The sequence below is a fragment of the Rhipicephalus sanguineus genome, chromosome 11 (genome assembly GCF_013339695.2).
Source record: "Rhipicephalus sanguineus isolate Rsan-2018 chromosome 11, BIME_Rsan_1.4, whole genome shotgun sequence".
NCBI lineage: Eukaryota > Metazoa > Arthropoda > Arachnida > Ixodida > Ixodidae > Rhipicephalus > Rhipicephalus sanguineus.
The window spans coordinates 49,390,251-49,409,564 of NC_051186.1; the positions used below are offsets into that span (position 1 = coordinate 49,390,251).

The 19,314-nt window shown below is 45.9% G+C and overlaps 2 protein-coding genes across 2 annotated transcripts in view; one reads left to right on the plus strand and one right to left on the minus strand.

Moving 5' to 3' along the window:
- The first annotated feature begins 53 nt into the window (after positions 1-53).
- LOC119374829 (protein dpy-30 homolog) lies at positions 54-3,239 on the plus strand. The gene is made up of 4 exons (XM_037645033.2): positions 54-94; positions 390-478; positions 626-774; positions 2,616-3,239. Exons 1-4 carry the CDS (start codon positions 85-87, stop codon positions 2,707-2,709), a joined length of 342 nt encoding a protein of 113 aa, XP_037500961.1. The 5' UTR covers positions 54-84; the 3' UTR covers positions 2,710-3,239.
- The window catches only part of LOC119374828 (DNA-directed RNA polymerase III subunit RPC6), a 339,724-nt gene continuing 323,628 nt past the window's right edge, over positions 3,219-19,314 (minus strand). Inside the window, exons 2-11 of the mRNA XM_037645031.2 lie at positions 12,923-12,986; positions 12,538-12,655; positions 11,775-11,842; positions 11,623-11,690; positions 11,212-11,324; positions 9,391-9,534; positions 8,853-8,963; positions 7,376-7,588; positions 5,089-5,194; positions 3,219-3,317 (exon numbers count right to left, since the gene is read on the minus strand). Coding sequence (XP_037500959.1) covers positions 3,310-3,317; positions 5,089-5,194; positions 7,376-7,588; positions 8,853-8,963; positions 9,391-9,534; positions 11,212-11,324; positions 11,623-11,690; positions 11,775-11,842; positions 12,538-12,655; positions 12,923-12,981 — 1,008 coding nt within the window. The 5' untranslated portion in view covers positions 12,982-12,986 and the 3' untranslated portion in view covers positions 3,219-3,309. The remainder of the gene's footprint in view (positions 3,318-5,088; positions 5,195-7,375; positions 7,589-8,852; positions 8,964-9,390; positions 9,535-11,211; positions 11,325-11,622; positions 11,691-11,774; positions 11,843-12,537; positions 12,656-12,922; positions 12,987-19,314) is intronic.

The following is a 19,314-nucleotide window of genomic DNA, read 5'->3' on the forward strand; positions in this document are numbered from 1 at the left end:
CAAACAAAGCCTCAAAGCCGACAAAAGTCTTAATCGAAGCCAAGACAAGACTTCCGGTACACAATTTCCGTTTAATATTGGATCATGGCGGAAGGTGAGTTGCTGCACTCTCCGTTGGGACCCCTTTGATTTCAACAAATTTCGATTGATCCGGCTCGTTATCTGCTGATAATAGTTAGTCACGGGGTTAAGCCTTCTCGATTCTGAGCGCATGCTCACCTTTGGTGCGTTCTGTGCCGCCTAGCTTCCCGGGGTTGTGAAACAGTTGCACGGGAATGGCCGACCGATGAACACATCGATGCGCTTTCTTATTGTTGCTGCAAGTCCAGCTTTCTTTTTCGGCCAGCTTGTCTGATAGACGCATTTTTGCGGTTGTTGTCTCTCTTCAGACCAGAACAACGCTGCGAAGACCGAAGTGACCGACGAAGTTCGCGCTGCTGCGGACACCGTCGCTACCGGTGCATCGGAAAACAATCAGGTGAGAAATTTGCCCACACGGCCATTGCAGGTTTGCGGTAGTCTTACCTGCTTGCTTACGTTTGGTAACGGACGCTCCCTGTTTTGTTTTCGATAAGACTGAACACCTCTGTTGCATTTTTTCATTTTATTCTTTTTTTGCCCGCAGGCCAGCGCCGACAAGGAGAACATCGGCGCCAGCTTACCCAAGAAGTCCAAAATGGACACCGACTTCCATTCCCTACCGACGAGGCAGTATTTAGACCAGACTGTCGTGCCCATTCTTCTGCAGGCACTGTCGACGCTTGCCAAGGAGAGGTGAGTTTTAAAGGATGGGTGTTTTACGGTGTTACGCATACCTCCTCGCCGTAAAGTGTAAGCCGTACACGAGTGAAGTCTTGTGAGGTCCCGTGTACGGCTCTCACTTACCGGCATGTGGATTGACTTTTGTCTTGGTGACCGCACGATAGATTACGCAAGTGGTCGAGCCGTACTCGTACGGCAGTAAAGCATCTTGACTGTGTAGTACTTCTGTTAAGCAACGCCTCTCAGCGTCTACTGGTGCCTGTTACGGAGCTGATCGGTTTTATTGCGAAAACCGATTTATTTCCTTAAAAAAGAAAAAAAATCGTCTACCTGCGTATGGAACTGCAGATGCTGCTGCAACTTTTCCCGGAGACTTGCAGCTTCCACGCCAATGCGTTATCGGGTTAACATGTTATGGGAGTAATGTTATCTTGTCTTATGACATACCTAGCGTTGTTATGGCTTTGTATCTTACAAAAGATGCAAGGCCATTTGAAAGTAGATTCAAATGAAGCCCGTGCACGAGAGGTGCCGGTGTGTTTGCAAGCCATTGAAAACGTAACAGTTCCATATAAGCTGTAAAATTCAGTCATGGTGCTTTGACAAATGCAGTGTGCAGTACTTCAATGAACTGTCAGCATGTAGATTCCTGGCTCTACTAAATAGTGCAAGAACTAGCATATGCAGTGTAAGCCAGTTCTTGCACCATTTGGTACTCTACTGTTCCACACTACTTGGTACACTTGTGCTGCGTAAAGCTTGTTCCAACACCTCTTGGTACTTCTTTTTCACTGTTTTACACTATCTGGTACTTTACTGTGTATGCTAGTGCACTCACCGTTTGGTGCTTTACTGTGTGTGCAAGTTTAAACTGGCAAGGCCTTTATTCTACATCAGGTACTATAGAGAACATTGACAATGATCCATGGATTGAAGCAACGTTTACTTCAGTTGTGTTCACGAGAATGGCTTGACAGGCCAGTTGGTATTGCATTGTAGAAACATTACAGCACACACTGACAGAAACAAAAGAATAAAAAAAAACACCACGCCTGCACGGTACATGCAGCACAGTCTCGGCAAAAGCTGGAGGAGCGGCCTTCCTAGAGCGCGTTGTAAACTCTCTTGGGGGGGCGACTGCTGCAAGTACAGGTGCAACGTACCCACTGCGCCATAAATCATCATAATCTTGCGAAGTAGGGAAGTACCCACTATGCCGTTATTCATAATTCTGCGGAGAAGTGAGGAACCCGCTACACATCTGTAAGGCATTATGCGCACTTTCTTGATACTGTGGCTGATGACGAGTTATGGCTGAGCCCCTTGTAGTTGGTGGGAAGCTTTAAACCACCCACTTGTTGCGCAGTTCACATTGTGTGATGCCTGGCATTATTTCACTCTTCTACCATGCTATATACTACATCTGTTAACGTGATTTCTCGCCCCAATATGACAACTGTATAGGGTCTTTTTGCGATGGGAGTGTCAAGCTTTGGCATGGCTCTGTGGTAGAATGCTCAACTGCCACGCAGAGGGCCCGGGCTCAAATCTGGTTCAATTTTGGATATTTCTTTCTCATTGTACACGATACCGGTTACGGACACCGGCAGCAGCGGACGACTACGCCACCGAAATCTGCTGTTGTCGTGATGTCGTAACGGCTTTCGCTGTAAAAGCGTTGCATCTTGTTTCGCCCTCTTTTGTCCCCATCTGTGTGCACTGTAGCATTTCTAATATACTTCAGCGGATTTCACAATAGTGACATTACTGTGTCACGTTCATAAGGCTGCCAAAACCTGCTCGAAATCGCTGCTATGGTCTAATAACCACACTGTTGTGTATATCCTTTGCAGGCCTCCCAACCCGATCGAATACCTGGCGAACTACCTGATGAAAAACAAGTCTCAGTTTGAGCATGGCAGTCATTCCGTCAACGGCCAGAACTGAAGCGGGGAGGAGAGGGGGTGGGGAGGCAGAGAGAGAATGTTGTGTATATTTTTTCCTTTGTCTTTATTTACAAAGCACGCGGACAATGCTGCTCATTTCTTTACTTCGCTGCCACCACAGTTTACTTTTTTTTCCTTCTCGTTTTGGAAGCATTTATTTTACACACTGTGGTAGTAGACAGTGCCCGATGCGAAGTCTGTGCTTTCAAGCAGCACGGAATGATGTATTGAAGTGTTTTAGGGAATCAGTCGTTTTTAAAAGGAGTTAAACACATGGTGCTTTTACTTGTGCGAGGCACATGGTCCGAGTATAAGCAGGATTATTGTTTCTTGAGGGAAAAAAAAAAGATATATATAATGGTGTCGCCGGTGTTGAACGAGGCTTGTTATTTTGGACGTCATGTTGACGTCCTCCTCGCTCGCCGCGACGAGTTTGGACAGATCGTGAAGTTTCCGAGACTTGTGAAGAGAGGAGGGCCGGTGAAGTAATGAAAATGATGAAATATTGTCAATAAAATAAGTTGAAACAAAGTGTTTTGTGGTCTTTTATTTCGCTTTTTGATTTTCCTGGCTGTACAAGGTGTGTGTGCTCCTCCTCTTGTCAGAACACTGGAACAAAGAAGGGTCTTATTTTTGGTGACAAGTTTATCGACAAGAAAACAATATTATTCGTGATAGTCAAGCATTGGCGCACATGCTAGCAGGAGCTTTCAATTTATCTAGTTACTCTAGTAGCAGAACAGTCGCAGCGCAAGGTGGAGGGCTCGCAAGTTCTCCAAGGGCAACTATGCCATAATTAATCATTTCGCCAAACAGTGAGGTGCCCACTACACATCTGTAATGCAGTACACACACCTCTGTAGCTGCACATTTTGTTGATTCTGTGAATGATCATGGAAGAATTGTGGCTGAGCACTTTGTAAATGGGTGGGAATCTTTTAAGCAATTCCATTTTGTGATGCCTGGGGTTGTCTTGCCCCTCTGCCACGCAATATTACACGTCAATACGATTCCTCGTCCGACACAACGCCTGTACAGGGATCTTTTCGCAAGTAAATTTCGGACACCGGCGTGGCTCTGTGGTAGAATACTCTACTGCCACGCAGAGTGCCTGGGCTCAAAACCTGCTTGAACCCCTTTTTTTTTCTCTCTCTCTCTTTTTGTGCGCAATAGCTGCATCGGACAACTACACCACTGAAATCTGCTGTGAGCTCGTAACAGCTTACACCGTAAAAAAAAATGCAACAGTGATGCTTTCAGTACTCCTCGTTAGAGTAGCAACCGACGCTGTATGCCACAATGCACCCATTGTTGAGACGAGTTAATTTGTAATGAACAGTTGAGGGTTAATGAGTGCTGTAAAGTATTAGCCCGGGGTCAGAATGCAATTTAAAAAATCTGATAATTGGGGAAACGGGTAGCTTGCGGGGCATCCCACAGAAACCAATAACTGCTGCGAGTTAAATGGTCAGCAGTGCATCATGCGACTTCTACTCTGACAACACAGTTTCACCATTATCTGGGTATCAGTGATGTGAAGTTCAACTTTCTCTGCTTGCTTTCTGGAGGAAGAGGCTGGAAAAGTTCAGTGTGTCGACTGTCTGCATTTGTTTGTCGGGTGTGTAGGAAATATGCCCAAGACTGCGCAACCAACTAATCGTAGTGAAGCAGTAGTCTCCAGTCAACACGAAGGTAAATATGGATTTACACAGCAAGTTACGACTCCAAATAATGCCATTATTTATTATTAGAGAGTTTTAGTGCCGGGGCCCCAAAGCGGCTTGCATACGTAAGCCCTTGCATTCTTTCGTATTCTCCATGGATGCAGCTGGGAGTACAAAGGAACGCAAGAGGGTGCGTACGCAGGCACTAAAACTCTATTCTGCGGACAATCGAGGCACCAGTTAAACAACTGTAAGGCTTTATGTGCCTGAAGACGAAGAATTATGGCTGAGCCATTTGTAATGGGTGAGAAGCTTTAAACCAACCACTTGTTTCGCAATTCACAATGTATGACGTCTGGCTATTTTACTCTTCTACCATGCTATATTACATCTGCTAACGTGGTTCCTTGCCCGACACTAAGCCTGTATAGGGCCCTTTCTGCAACGGAGTTCCAAGCACCGGCGTGGCTCTGTGGTAGAATGCTGGACTGCCACTCAGAGGGCCTGAGTGCGAATCCCACTCGACCTTGGATACCTTTTTTTCTCGTTTCGCGCACTAGCGGTTATGGAAATCGGCGGTGGACAACTACGCCAACAAAATTGGCTGTTGTGATCTCGTGATGGCTTTCGCTGTAAAGGAATGAGCTACCTATATACATGTTGACGGGTCCACCTCCTACTTATAACAATCGCGCTGTCACTCCAGACATACGTACCATCCTCAAATGTCCCATTTTCGTCAAAGCCTTCGGAGAGCCACTTCTTGAAGTACTGACAGTTAGATGGGGACACTGCACCTCCCTCATAACAGTTGTCAATCACCTGAAACAGAGAAGCGCAAATAGCAACTCTTGAAACCAAATCGAATGGTGCCAGAAGCGAGCCAAATATCAAGTAGAGATATAATTTTTAACAAAAGTGCTTTCCCTGTTATTCTTAGCATGTAAATCACTCCAAAGTTGTGGACCTCTTAATTGTGTAACACCCTTGTCAACAGCCTTCGTATGTAGCTCATAACTAGATAACACATATGCCCAAGTGCCACTGGTTTCATTGATCTACTTTTGTTTGTCGAGTGCTGCTGTGTGTTTTATATGCTTTCTGCCAGGCCTTGCTTCCAACAAGCGACAATGCAGCATTCTTTTTCTCCAAGCTTCAACGTCGCTAATGTGTACTGTTGAGAGTCTTCCACAACGCAGGTGCTCGTAGTATTTCAAATGTAAAATATCGGCACGTGGGCAGCTCACCGTGTGCACACCTTTTAAAAGCGTTCTTTTTTTGCATGGCTAAAAATGTTTTTGCACTCGGCCTTTAACATCTCAAAACTAGGCAATGGGTTACGAAGGACACCATAACAAGCTGAGGAGTGGAGGTCCAGATTAATTTCGACAACCTAGGGTTCATTAACGAGCACCTAAATCTAAGCTCGAGTGTTTTTGTCATTTGCCTCTATCAAGATGTGCACACCCAGCACACTAAATTACGAAAGTTACAGAAGCCATCAAAGGCCAACTGGAATAGAATTTTACACCATACACCACATAAGGGGCCTAATTCCAGATAGCAAAGATATAAGGGAGCCCCCATGCAAAATCTGACATTTGGAACATGTGCAAAAGCATTGCGGAAAGCTTGCAAAAATAGCTGTCTATGCAGAAACTTTAAAGGGATACTGAAAAAAATTTTTTGCCAAGATTTTCAGCCAAACTGAAAGACTGGGTGATGAGATCGATAGACACAACGTTCATTTCAGGCAGAAACTAGCGGAAAATAATGAACTTAACGCATTTTTCACGAACTGTCGCGTCTAGCAGCTGCGCCGTGAACTATAGGAGATGACGTTTGGTGACGTTACGCGCACCGGAAACGGGCATGCCAACAACGCCAGCCGTTGCCCGCATCTCTCGACCCGCTCAGCTCCCACTACAGTCCTCAGAACCACTATGAACAGCACCGGCAGCAAACAATGCTCCCAGCTGGGATAAAGCATGAGCGCTTTTGTGGAAGTGGGAGAATGGGATGAAAGGAGAAAGGGAAGAGGAGGACAGGAACACGTGCACACTGCATGCACCTTGGCAAATGTGATGTCACGGCTCGTGCTCGCGTGCTGATAATCCACCAAAAATACAGCCAACTGTTCAATAATAGGTGAAATAAACTTTGTTTATCGAAACAGTTGTGTCTTTTGAGTATAATTTTGATGTTTTCATCAGTTTTTCCAATTTTTGTTCAGTATTCCTTTAGAAGAATAAGACGCTGTTACCTCTCACCAGGAGTGACACATGACATGGGTATTGCCTATAAATCGCAGCACCTTGGCATGGCCTCAGAGATACAACACTGAAACATTTTGGAGGCAGTGCACCTGTGCCCTATGTTACAGCGACAACCACCAAATGCACACGTCCGCTTAGGTGCAGTTTCGATGCTCCTAACAAGAAGGCTATGCAAGCCCTACAGCCTCGACAAGATCGCTTTCATGGCACTTGGCTACAACCTAAGAAAGGAGGTCAGCTCTGCCCACAGCCATCACTGCCGCTCCAACAGAGAATTTGTATAATGCTCCCATTCAATAGTGCTCACTCTTTTTGGTGACCTCAAGCTATTCTTGAGCATTTGAGACAGTTCCTTTTTTTTTCATGCAGACACACGTTTACGTTGCTGGTTTTAGGTTGGAAACTTCAACATCCTGGTAAATTTCATCAGGGACTCTGACATCGCTGCTCAGCCAAGCTTAACGTTTTAGGTAGTAGCAACGAACCTTTAACTCTTAATATGCATAGTATTTACATTAGCCAAGAAAAAGTACTTTCGGTTCGAGAGGAAACCAGCTAGCATGACTGTCTTTCACAGGTGAAGGGCAAGCATGCTACTGTTCCGTTGGTGGAGCGGACATTTTTTTCTAAAGTTGTAATTCAGTATAGTACTAATTGGTCAAAACAGATCTAGCCAAAGCGAAGTTTCGTTTCACACCTTCAAAGAAGTACCTGCAATATCACTCACCGGACACGTCCCGCAGGGAATGCGCATCAGCCCCGTGCTGTTGATGAGCGGCTCGACAGCCCGGTAGAGGTTCACCAGGTCTTCTCCGGAAGAGGCGCTCCTCGACGAGCTCGACAGGCCGCTGCCGGAGCCGCAGACGACCGTCTTCTCCACCTTTCCGTCATAGATGAGTGTGTTGAGGATCATTTCGATGTCCTCAACGCTCAGCTGAACCTAACGGAGAACAAGTGCCAATCGCAACACATTTTATGCGCAATTCTCGAGGATGATTCCCTAAGAGCATTCCTTTTGTTCAGTTTCATTCGCTCCTAGTCATCCATTTAGCCAAGTGGCCTGCCCTGGCTATAATGGGAACACAGGCACGTGCATAAGGGGGGGGGGGGCTGCCCACCCCCTAATACCCCGTCTTTGCACAGCATTCTCATTGCAAGGGCCTCAATGGGAGGGGGTTGGGGTGGAACTTCACATATTACGTACTTCCCTCCCCCCTAATGGACAACTCTGCGCACAATGAATGGGAGCATGGCTTCGTGTGAGGCAATTACACGTTCAGTTGCTCTGTACACAGTGCCTGAACGGGTTGAGGATTTGCCCAGTTTTGCATACAGGCCAGTAAATGCCGTCTGGCTAGTGCTGGCTGGTGAATGATTTTTCAATAAACAAAGTGGCTCACATGCCATGCCACTACAACACATTCGAGTCGTGCTACAGTCGTAAGATCATGCCTGACATGGTAGCTTAGAGTGTGGAGTGAGTGGCGTTATTTATGACAACTGCCAGCAAAGGCGGTTAGTCGCTGCCAGCGAAGGTGGTTTGTCGCCAGATTTGCCAGTGGCGGCGGCAAGGATAAGTGTGTGCATGTGCTCCTCATTCGGCCCAGAGCACTGCTAGTCAGCAATAGTTACACTGCGACACACCACAGATGCAATCCGAGAGCTCTGCACATGCGCGGAAGCATGGGGCGGCAGTGCTGTGGCAGTGGATGCCCCCAGTCGCAATAAGAGCAGTGGCGCCGCTCAACGTTACTTTGAAAGCCTATATCGGGTCACATTAGCAGCTATGCAAATATTGCGCGGCAGAAGTGTAGAATTGCATTAGGCGTCACACCATGTGATTTGCGCAACAGGTGAGTAGTTTAAAGCTGCCCAGCAATTACAAAGTGCTTTCATCTTGTGCACACATTTAAGGACGGATAGTGGGCATTTCACAATGTATGTTTGAGGATCGAAAAGCACACCTTACAGTATTTTGACAAATGTGTTCATGAAACACTACATTCTATGCTCTGTAGTTGCAGTAGGTGCCCTAAGAGAGCTTACAATGGGCATTTAGGAGCTGTTTAACTAGCTTATGCTGTGACTGTGCTGTGTATTCCACACCGTGAGTTTTTTAGAGCGTAGTTCTAACTACGCGAAGTTTCAAGCAGTCGGCAGTGAACAGGCACGGAGGGCGAGAGTAGCCCATGCATGACTCCTACCTTACTGATGCCAAGTTTCTTGATGAATTCCCAGACCTCCTTTGAGGAGGCGAAGGAGGCATTCTTCTCTAACAGTGGGTCTCCTGCCGACGTATCCTTGGCGACTGTGAGCTAGAAAGCCATCCATCAATGAGGAGCGTACCTAGTAACTTTCGTTATTTGATCGTAAAATGCTATATTTCCAAAGCTCCCTTACAAACAATGCTGCACAGTACTCATGCATTCAAATGCGCGACATCAATTTTTTTAGTATAACGACTGGTATGCGCAATTGCTCGAGATAACCACGTCATGTCGCGACGAATTTGGTCTCTAAAGATAACGTTGGCTCTGATCTACACGCCCGAGTCGAAACTACGCCGACATGACCAGAACTGAAGAGGGTGGAAACGAAAGTATATGCGTTACTTAGCCTTAAATTTTCCCACTTCAATCCGTGAGTACTACTGACACTAACTATTCTTTATAAATACTAACTTAGCAGGCTCGTCTGCTAAGTTAGTCAATGCACTTCAAGTGGACCATTGCGTCAAATCACCTTCTTGATGAGAAACCTGTGGCACTGTTGGTTGAGGACTTCCACAAACTCGGACTCAAACTCTTGCTCGCTGTACCAGGCACCACCCGTCACTGAGCGGTCAGGTTCGAGGTTGAACAGCATGTAGACTTTCTTCTTGGACGCCTGTAAAAAAATGACACAATATCAAGCACAGCTCTAAACTGGATTGATTTGTTTAAGTGAAACGAAGGCGGTTTATACCGGCAAACTATTATGTCGAAACTCTATCGCCAATAATTTGGAGAGAAACGGCCCGATAAACACTCGAAGCGCAATTTTAACTTTGTTGAATTTCACACAAAAACCCCAGTTGTCTGAGACAGTGCTGTGTCGTGCATTTCAGGGTAATTTTCTTTTTCATACTTGGGCTTCTCTTTGCGCACAATGTTTTTGAAACTTGCTGGGTTATGTCACTTGGCTTTCTCAATTTTTTATAACTTATTTTTATTGATACGGTTAGCTCGAAGGCCACTACAAGGTCGGATAAATATAAAGTATGCAACAATGTTTGCTACTGAAAGAAACGTGCAACAACACACAAGAAAATTCAATAAGTCTGATAAAATATAGTGATACAGACGCATGAATGGGCTCCAAAAAGACACTTCAAGCGATAGCTGAACATTACCGCAAGTACATTTCAACATATCCACATAGCAACCCCTCCAACATCATTTTTTAAGAGGCCTGTGGCTGACCTATAATGCTCCTTTTGTACTAGCCAGAAAGGCTATTTGTCCAAATATTACTATATGCATTTTCTTTTCACATGGTACACTTAAGCATTGACTGATTGATTTCCAACGTCGCACATAGCAATTTCTCCAATGTCAACCACTGTATCACCCTGTGAGACGACACCTGCAGGAACAGGTAACGAAGCCTATCCCGTCAATCATGGCTACATTAAGGCGTAATGGACCAGCATTGATTTTTCTAATAAATTCGAACAACCGATGTTATAGTCAGATACAACTTTAGAAGTCCACAGGCATTTCCTTCCTCAAAGGCGGATGCACACAAACTTGCATGAATGGGCACGCACTCCAGACTGACGCCATGAGCCGGGCGGCCGGCGACTCCGCCTTTGGGGAACATTACCGAATGCATGAGTAGAACAGGTTTCATTACTTCTAGCACGTGCATTTGAGTGTCCGCAGTGTGCACAATATTAAACTGCGCTTTTCATTTCCAGGATAAGCTGCGCAGCACACACACATTCTAATAGTGCTTCGGCTTTGGTACTTCATATTTCTTTGCGTGCAGTATTTTTATATAAGGGGCAGCTAAGGCACGATGCCAAACTGAGCATTTCTTTTTCTTATTTGAGTCACCATCTTTGGTTATTGGTATTGTCATTAACGTTATTACTACACTTCCCTTTACTCGATACTGATTGTATAACGTTCTATTTGGATTACACTGTTGATATTTTATGAGCATGTATTCAAAATGTCACCATACCTTTTTTGTTTCTTGCAAGTTATTCGTGTTTTTAATGTTTACTTACAACATCTTGGGTGCCCTGTTTGAAAGCTAAATGACCCAGTAACACATGCAACACACTGTATCGCTTTGTTCTGCCCATGTATCTGCTATGCTCTCAGTCAAGTGGCTGAGAGCATTGCAAATAAATAAATAAATTTCTTTAGTCACGGAGACCATCGGCTGCCGTGCTTTGGTCATCTGGGCGGGGCCTCTCCGGACTTCTTAAGTTATATCGAACTATCGTTACGGTATGTGCCAGCGCGTTGCAATCTCGCGTGCGAGAAAAACGTATAACGAATGACGGAAACTCACCGAGACGGACTTGACGGCTTTGATCAATTTCTTGCTCTCCAGATTTTTGAGAATCTTGTTCAGAGCAGTCAAAACGAGACCACTCTTTATACGGATGTCACGTATCCAAATCCCTGCAGAACAAAAGGACAATGCGATGACTAAAATAAAATAAAAATCAGTTTTTTTTTTTGTATGTGCAGAAACCATGATATGTGTACGAGGCATGCTGTAGTGGAAAACTCCAGAAGAATTCATCTATAAAGTAAAGTACACCGGCACTTTTGAATTCTGCCTTGATCGCAGCCAGGAGTCGAACCTCTGTCCTCGCGCTTGGAAGTGGGATGTCACATGTCACTCATGCATGCCAGAGGTGGTGTTAATTCATTAATCATCTCGACGAGTTACATCGCGACGTTATAATTTGTTCACCTTTGTTTCCGGCTTCTTCGACTATCTTGTACACGACTTTTTCTTCTCTGTCCGAGCCCTTGCACTTGCTGAAAAATGACAAAATGAAAGTTTAGCAACGCACCTTTTATTTTTTTTTTCTTACAGTTTCGCACTGAGGCGTAAGTACTTACCTGTCGGTGTCGGTGTTCTTTAAACGGTACAGCAGTTGGTTCTTCTGCTTGAGAATTTCCAGTTTACCCTGTGAACAAACATATATATATATATATATGTGTGTGTGTGTGTGTGTGTTTGTGTGTGTAAAGAGAACCTAATCCAACACGTCGCCTCTTAAACAGCATTTAAAGAAATATGCGACAAATTAAACACTGTCAGGGGGTCTTGTGCATGATTTGTTCTTGCACCTATCCCCCCAACCGAAACACAGCCGCCACGGACGGCCAGGAGTCTAACCCGCACCCTAAAGCTAAGCGACACCTGAGTCCCTAAGCTACAGAAATTTTTCGTTGTAGGCAGAAATTTTTTCGGCAGGGGGGGGCACCTCCTTGATTTTAAGGGGGACCGGGCAGGGGCAGGCGTGATCAAATCAAGTGTCATTTTGGGCACTGTATATGCCATCGCAAAAAAAAAAAAAATTCGGGGTGGGGGGGGGGGGCACGGGCCCTCTGTCCTTCGGGTCAACAGCCAAGCACCGTAACCACAGTACCACCAAGGCGGAGTGCTTTGGAGAACTTGTTTTCGGGCGAGTTGGTGCCTTAGTTTGCTGAACGTATAGTAACTGGCGCTCTGGAGATTTTCGTGTAGTGCATTAGTATTATTTGATTTTCGTCACTCTGTCTTTTATTTTTCTTGTCTGCAGTTGATGTGCAGTGTTATCCCCACCCCGGCTATAGCTATAGCGGTGCTGCAGTATGAAACAATTAATTAATTAATTACCTGGGATAGCAAGCTGTTGAAGGCGGCGACTCGGGCGCTGGGATCGACATTGGGCACGTGCATTTGCACGATCTTGTCCGTGATGCCGGCCGGGTTTGCCGTGCAGAGCTCGACGATCCTGAAATTGACAAAGATTCTTTTTTACAAAACCACGAACTATGATTCAAACAGCGCACGTAAACGACTAGGACAGAGAACTGGTACACACGCCGACTTCACACGAACACACGTTTGATCCGTAGTGCTACACCAACAAGCCCGAATTCTCAATATTAAAAACGACGAAACGCGAACACGTAATCAATAGACTGAGTGTGGTCGGTAAGAAAGGAAATAAGAGAATAAATAGACGCTGTCAGATGTCGGCGGCAGCATGCATGCTCACTTTTGCTCAATCTCCGAAGCGTCGAGTTTCTCGACTTTGACTGTGACGGCCTCTGCCATCTTTTCTTTTTGACGGTTCCAAACTTCTTTCCGGGGACGTCAGGAAGCAGTAAAACGCGTGTTCGGCAGAGATGGAACAGGTACACGTGCTTCTACTGTTGATATTTCTCAGCTGGCAATCACACAGCAGCCGCGCGTACCATGCGCGACGCGCCGGCGAATGCACGAAAGCCGAACTAGCCGCGCCACAGTTGTAGTACTTAAAGTAAACATTACTGTTCTATTGATTTGTACTGTTCACACCGGTTTACCAACACAATTTTAGTAATTTTTTATGATGAATAATAATTTTGTTTTCAAGTATGACCGTAATAATGACTGACAACAAAAACGCTGGCATTTTGACCTCTGAGATGTTAATCAAATTGTTTGCGTTAATCTCGGAAGCTAGAACTGTTCATTACTGTTGTGGCGCTACAATCTGCAGCGTGATCGAAATGGGGTTCTTGAACACTTTGAACACGGAGGACGGAAAAGTATTCGTTCCTCCATGTTCTTGACTCTTGAGCCATTGTAGAGTGTACTAGCAGCTTTTCTAGTAGTTCTCTAGCCATTGCTTGAGCAAGCACTGTCGTAAGCACTGCACTAATGGCGTAAATCACGGTGAGGTCAGGGAGTTCCCTTGTGACCCCCCTTGTGTTCAGGCTGGGAGGGACACGCCTTGCATTGTGCCCCCTCCAGATTTATCTTTCAAACGCCATATATTTGAATTGCTTGAGAGTTGAGTATAGTTCAATCAATTTCTTTTGTTAATGCCCGTTTATCTTGTAGTGTGTGTAGGCCTGTGGTGCCGCTCGACCACTTTCGGTTTAATTTTATTTGAAAGCATGATTTTAATTTTTATATAAATAAAAATAAAAACAAAATGGCCGCCATGGCAAGCTGTGTATCCCCCCTGTGATTTAACTGGATTTACGCCACTGGTCGTAAGGTTTGATCGGACGCTACGAATCCTCGCTTGGCTCATTTAATGACACGGGTCTTGCAAAGCGAAAGCTACGCTTGAGAGTTGATGCGATGGGTCTCTAGCGCGTTCATGCAAATTCTGCTAGCGAGATTGGCATTTTTTTTTTTCTGAAAAGGGCAGGAGCGTTGAAATAGTCTCGAAGATTTTGTACAAGGGCATTGAGTCGGTAGCGTAAGTACCTTGAATTAGTGTATGAAGCGAGACAGGCTCGAAACTATATATACCAGGGGTCTCAAACACGCGGCCCACGGCTTCACAGGAATAAAGCTTTCTGACATATGGATAAATGGTACTCGTATTATTTTCTCGCTTATTGCCATTAATAACGCTATGTTCGAAAGCTACAAAGACGGGACTGATCTCGAGCATTTTCTTTCTGTATAAATTCAGAAGCTTTTAGTCATTGTGGAGACCAGTATCGATATTCCTCTCGACAGCTAACGTTAAATCCTCTGCAGAAAGGACCCATGCATGAGACATGGGAAAGGCGTTCTTTCAAATGGTAACGGTAGGAGACATTTTGTTCAACCCCCCCCCCCCCCCCCCCCGCCTTTCTCCCGCTTCAACCATGTTCACTATCCCGGCTCAAGCGGGACTAAATTTCGTGACTGCAGACCGCTAGCTGAGGTGTGTTTGAGGCCCCTGATATAAACGAAAGTTAACCTTGGATATAAAACCAGCAAACAAAACTGCGTACACTAGCCGGTAGCGTAGACCTGGGGTTGGCACACCGGGCCCGTGCCCCCGCAGAAAGAAATTCCTGCCTACGCCACTGACACACGCTTTCGGCCATATCTTGAACAATAGAGATTAGAAAAAAAAAATCGCAGTTTCGCCAAAAGGACGACGCAGTGAATTCGATGGCAACAAATTGTAATGTTGTAAGTAAGTCTAGCAACTAGCTACTTTGACATCCGACCTGGGGGAACAGGACAAAACGCTGACGTAAGGAAAACGCAGCCACTGCAGCGAGTTAAGCGACCTTCGTGTTGTTTATTGCTTCAACGCAAACTGAGCGGTGAGAACAATAAATCACGTACAAATTTAATTATGACCTGTCTGCCAACCCCTGTCAAGATAGGGTCCTCGCAGCCCCCTCGAAATTCTGATGGAGGGGGGTGTTTCACCGGAAGTAAATAAATGAAAATAGGCTTTTTTTTAATAGTCAAGGCCTTCAGCAAGTGGCCCTCGCCCCGATGTATCTTTTGTATCTTTTATTTGATGGAAAGGGAAATATTTTGTGATAGAGTAGATGTATGTTCTGGGACCTTCATTATTATAAAAAAATATTGTGGCAAGTCAGGGGCGTAGCAAGAAATTTTTTTGCGGGGAGGGGGTCAACCAGCCTTCATGTACGTTTGTACATGCGTATATACACGTGCAAAATTTTAAAAATTCGGGCAGAGGACGTACCCCCCCTTACCCCCCCCCCCCCCCCCCACTCTCTCGCTACGCCACTGTGACAAGTTGAAATCTCGTGTCAGTGTTGTTTTTTTCAGGCATACTGAAGGTTTATTCTTGCGGTTGCTAGTCGATCCAACTAAAAAAAAATTTTTTTCGCAATGTCTTCCGGCTTTCTCGATACTTACAGGTTAGACGATGTCCTTGAAAGTCGGTGACGCCGTCTTGAAGTGGAGGAGAAGTGCTGTGCAGTACTCCACGTCAGAGAGAATCCGTGATACTCGAGATGCAGGATCCCGGCCCGCAGGGATGATCTCAAGTTGGGGTGTAGCACAGACTCAAAGCAAACGATTGATTTGGCTCTCTGTGCTCCGACACAGGAGTTGTGGACACCCATAATGACAGCGAGTTTTAGCAAACCGTCTTCACGTAGTAACGTCGCACAAACCCAAGGAGGTTATACTAAGGTTTAGTATGTCTAAGTTAGTGCCAGCACGAAGTTTTAGTGTAACCTCCTTGTATGTATATGAGCATCCGTCATATGTCACACTCAAACGCAGACTGAAGTCTCACAAGGACGTCTGCCATCTGTTCTAGCTATGACTACGTTATTACGCTACTAACGGGTGCGCTAAAACTCACTGACGTCACGTCAACAAACGCGTGCTAGGCGTTACATTTGATGAACACACACCGTTTGCCTGATATGCGTCTCGAGCTTGCATCGTTCCGCGCTTCACGGGTACGCCTCCTTTACCTTGTGCGCGTCAGCACAAAAACACCTTACGTTTGTTGGATCGCACTTGTGGCGCCCCCTGGGACGACGATCCGGAGTCCTCTGCAAGGTAACGAGCGCATGGTCAACTGCCGAACTTTTCGGCATACACACCAAAGAGAAGCGGCATCAAGTTTAAAGGAACACTAAACAGAAAAACAATCATCTTTCGTTCGTGTACATATAATTGCGATAGCAATTATGTGTACACGAACTCTCGAGGAGCATTTTTGGCGTCGCCGTCGCCGTCATGTTCCGTATAAGGTCACTCGGGCAGCAACTGCGAACTGTTGTCAAAAGGGTGCGCTATCTCGACTGATATCAGTATACGGATCACACCCTTGTACGTGCGCTCTCACCGTTTACATCGCGTTGATGTGACAGACAGCACGAAAACCACTTCGCTCACTGGAGCGGCAGCATACCCTTATGCCAGCGTTTTGTAGAGTTGCGCAAGATCGAATGCTAATGGAGTTAGCTGCTAGCCTTACTTCGTATCACATTCCCATTTGTTGCTATCGCAATAATTGATTCACGCTAGTGGTGAAACTGACATTTGTTTAGTTACCTTTCGCGCTCTTGCCGCGAGAAGATGCTTAGTGAGTGAGTGAGATGCTTAGTCAGTGATGAAGCACGTCGATGAGATAGGGGCACCAGGTGAACCATGTTTGTTTTTCTTTCTATTTGACTGTTAAGGATATATATATGTGCCCACATGTCAAAATAAAATCAGTTGTAAGTCAGCGCTGTTGTCGTGCCTTCTTCAGTCTTGTGTGCTGTCTTAATTTTGCGCTGTTTTTTCCCAAGTTTAACCATGAACCAACTAGCCCAAGCCTCGACCATTGAGTGAGAAAACGCGTTAAAGGGAAATGCAGGTGGCGACGACGCCGTCTGGTTCCCGCACCAACTTGTCGTGACGTCATAGATTTTGACACTATCTGTCCTGGCCCGCATAATTCCCCACTTGGTAAGAATGAATTGCATTGTGTTCTACAGAAGCCCGATACTTGATGTTGCAAGTTTTTAGGAATTTTTACTGAGCCAACGTGGCCGAAATGCGAAAAGAAAAAGAAACCTTGAAATCCGTGATGCCAGATTGACATTCATGTGCTAAGTTTCTGGCTCGAAATTAGAAAGAAAATAGGATTTTGATCTTCATTTTTTGCTTCTATTAATGAGCCTGTGACGGCGAAACTAACGACGACAAAAAAATTAAAGCTCTCAAAGAATAGTTTTTCACTTGAAGCTTAGTGTTTCACCTCACCAGCACTACATCGTACAAATTTTATATGTTTCTTTGCACATTCCGGTTCATTGCACAACTTTGACAATTTGAGAGGAGTAGAAAGGAAGATAGAGACTTGGTGTCTAGTGTTGTCGAGCCACCATTCAATCGAACGCGGGCGCGCACATTTCTAATGAGTTTCAACGTTGTATGCACTATACTGCGACTGACATCGATGGATGGTTCCTGCTATGATGTTTTTTTGTAATATTGTTTATCCGCTGTAGATTATGCGTCGCGGTGACGCCAAACTCGTGCGTGTGTCACGTGTACGTGTGACGTCACGTCCGGTCTCGCGGGTGTTATATAACAGGTCGATCGGTCCAGATAGCAGGAAGGTTGCTAAGGAAATGTTTATGTGTATTTGAAATTGTCTTTCATGGGATCGCTTCCGCTGCAGTTCGCCTTTCAAAACTGCTGTGACGGCCTATACTGCCACAAGTGTGGGTTCCCATCCACGCTTACCGATCATAAGGAGATATACGATGGACACCCATGACGCCAATAATGGCGGTGACCAAGGCCGTGACGACGGCGATCACCATCAACCGGCTGCCCTCAGGGTAGATGCTTCTCCGTGGCGGCCTACAAGCATCGACGCGGCGGCGAAATTACGGCGAATGAGCAAAAGAAACAGGCAGTAACTTGTCGCAAAACGAACTATAGCCGCGTGACAACCGTCCAAGAGTATTGTGAGTATTGAACAGAAGTATCTTTCTTAAAGGGGCCCTGCAACACTTCTTGAACATGGTCAGGCATTGCTGCCGACCCAATGTCGAGGCCGCGAACATGTGAGCCAAACGTTGTAGCATAGCACGCGTTAGGGAATTTAGAATTACATTTCAGAGTAAGCTAGAAATCGCTCGCTCTTCTCTCAACAAATGATGCCATATACGTAAATCAACTGCGTCACATACCCAAAAGACATGGTCATTGGCCGACTTGAACATCGCGAGCTGCGTAGTTACCGCGGCACGGTAAATAGCCGCCGCGCTCGCGTTCAATAAAAACAAGCCTAAGGAAGAAATTTTAAACAAGAAAATTTTAAGCAAGAAAAGGAAGTGCTCAAGGTCTTGATGCGTGCTGGCCTACGGACGTTGCTTCTTGCCTCCTTGTCATACAGGGGCGTAGGCAAGGGGGGGGGGTTCAATTTCCCCCCCGAAATTATTCAGTTTTGCTGGCGTATATATTGTAACGCGGCGCTGGAAGAGCGCGAAAGAAGAACGAAGAAGAAGAACGGGCGCGAGGGATTTGGTGCTCAGCATCATCGGATCGTCCCTTGTCTTTTGCCTGCCGCTTCATTGACCTCATTGTAAATAAACCCATATCATCCGTAACAGTTTTGGTGGACTGGTGCGGGGTAACCGACGCCCTGGACAACACTGTCGCAGACGACCTTCGAAGAAGCCGACGCCTAGCTGGACTACCTCCGGAACACACCGACATGACCGACGCCCGCGAAGGCACGTCGGCCGGCAACGCCCACGCACCAACCGGTGTCACGGAGCAAGGCAGCCACCGACCGAGACAACCCAGCTACTGGGCACCTGAGCCACGCATATTCTCAGGTAGGACCGATGAAGACGTGGACGATTGGTTAAAGCACTACGAAAGAGTGAGCCGCTATCACGAATGGAGTACGTCAGCGAAGCTCGTGAACGTGGCATTCTTTCTCGCCGGGACCGCCCTGCTTTGGTTTGAGAACCATGAACACGTGCTGACCACTTGGCCGACTTTTGTTGAGGAACTGAAGGCCTGCTTTGGGGACACAAGTTCCAAGAAAAAGAAGGCTGAACAGACACTCGCACGTAGAGCACAACTGCCCGGCGAAACGTGTACGACGTACATTGAGGAAGTACTGAAGCTTTGTGGCATTGTGAACACGAACATGTCCGACGAAGACAA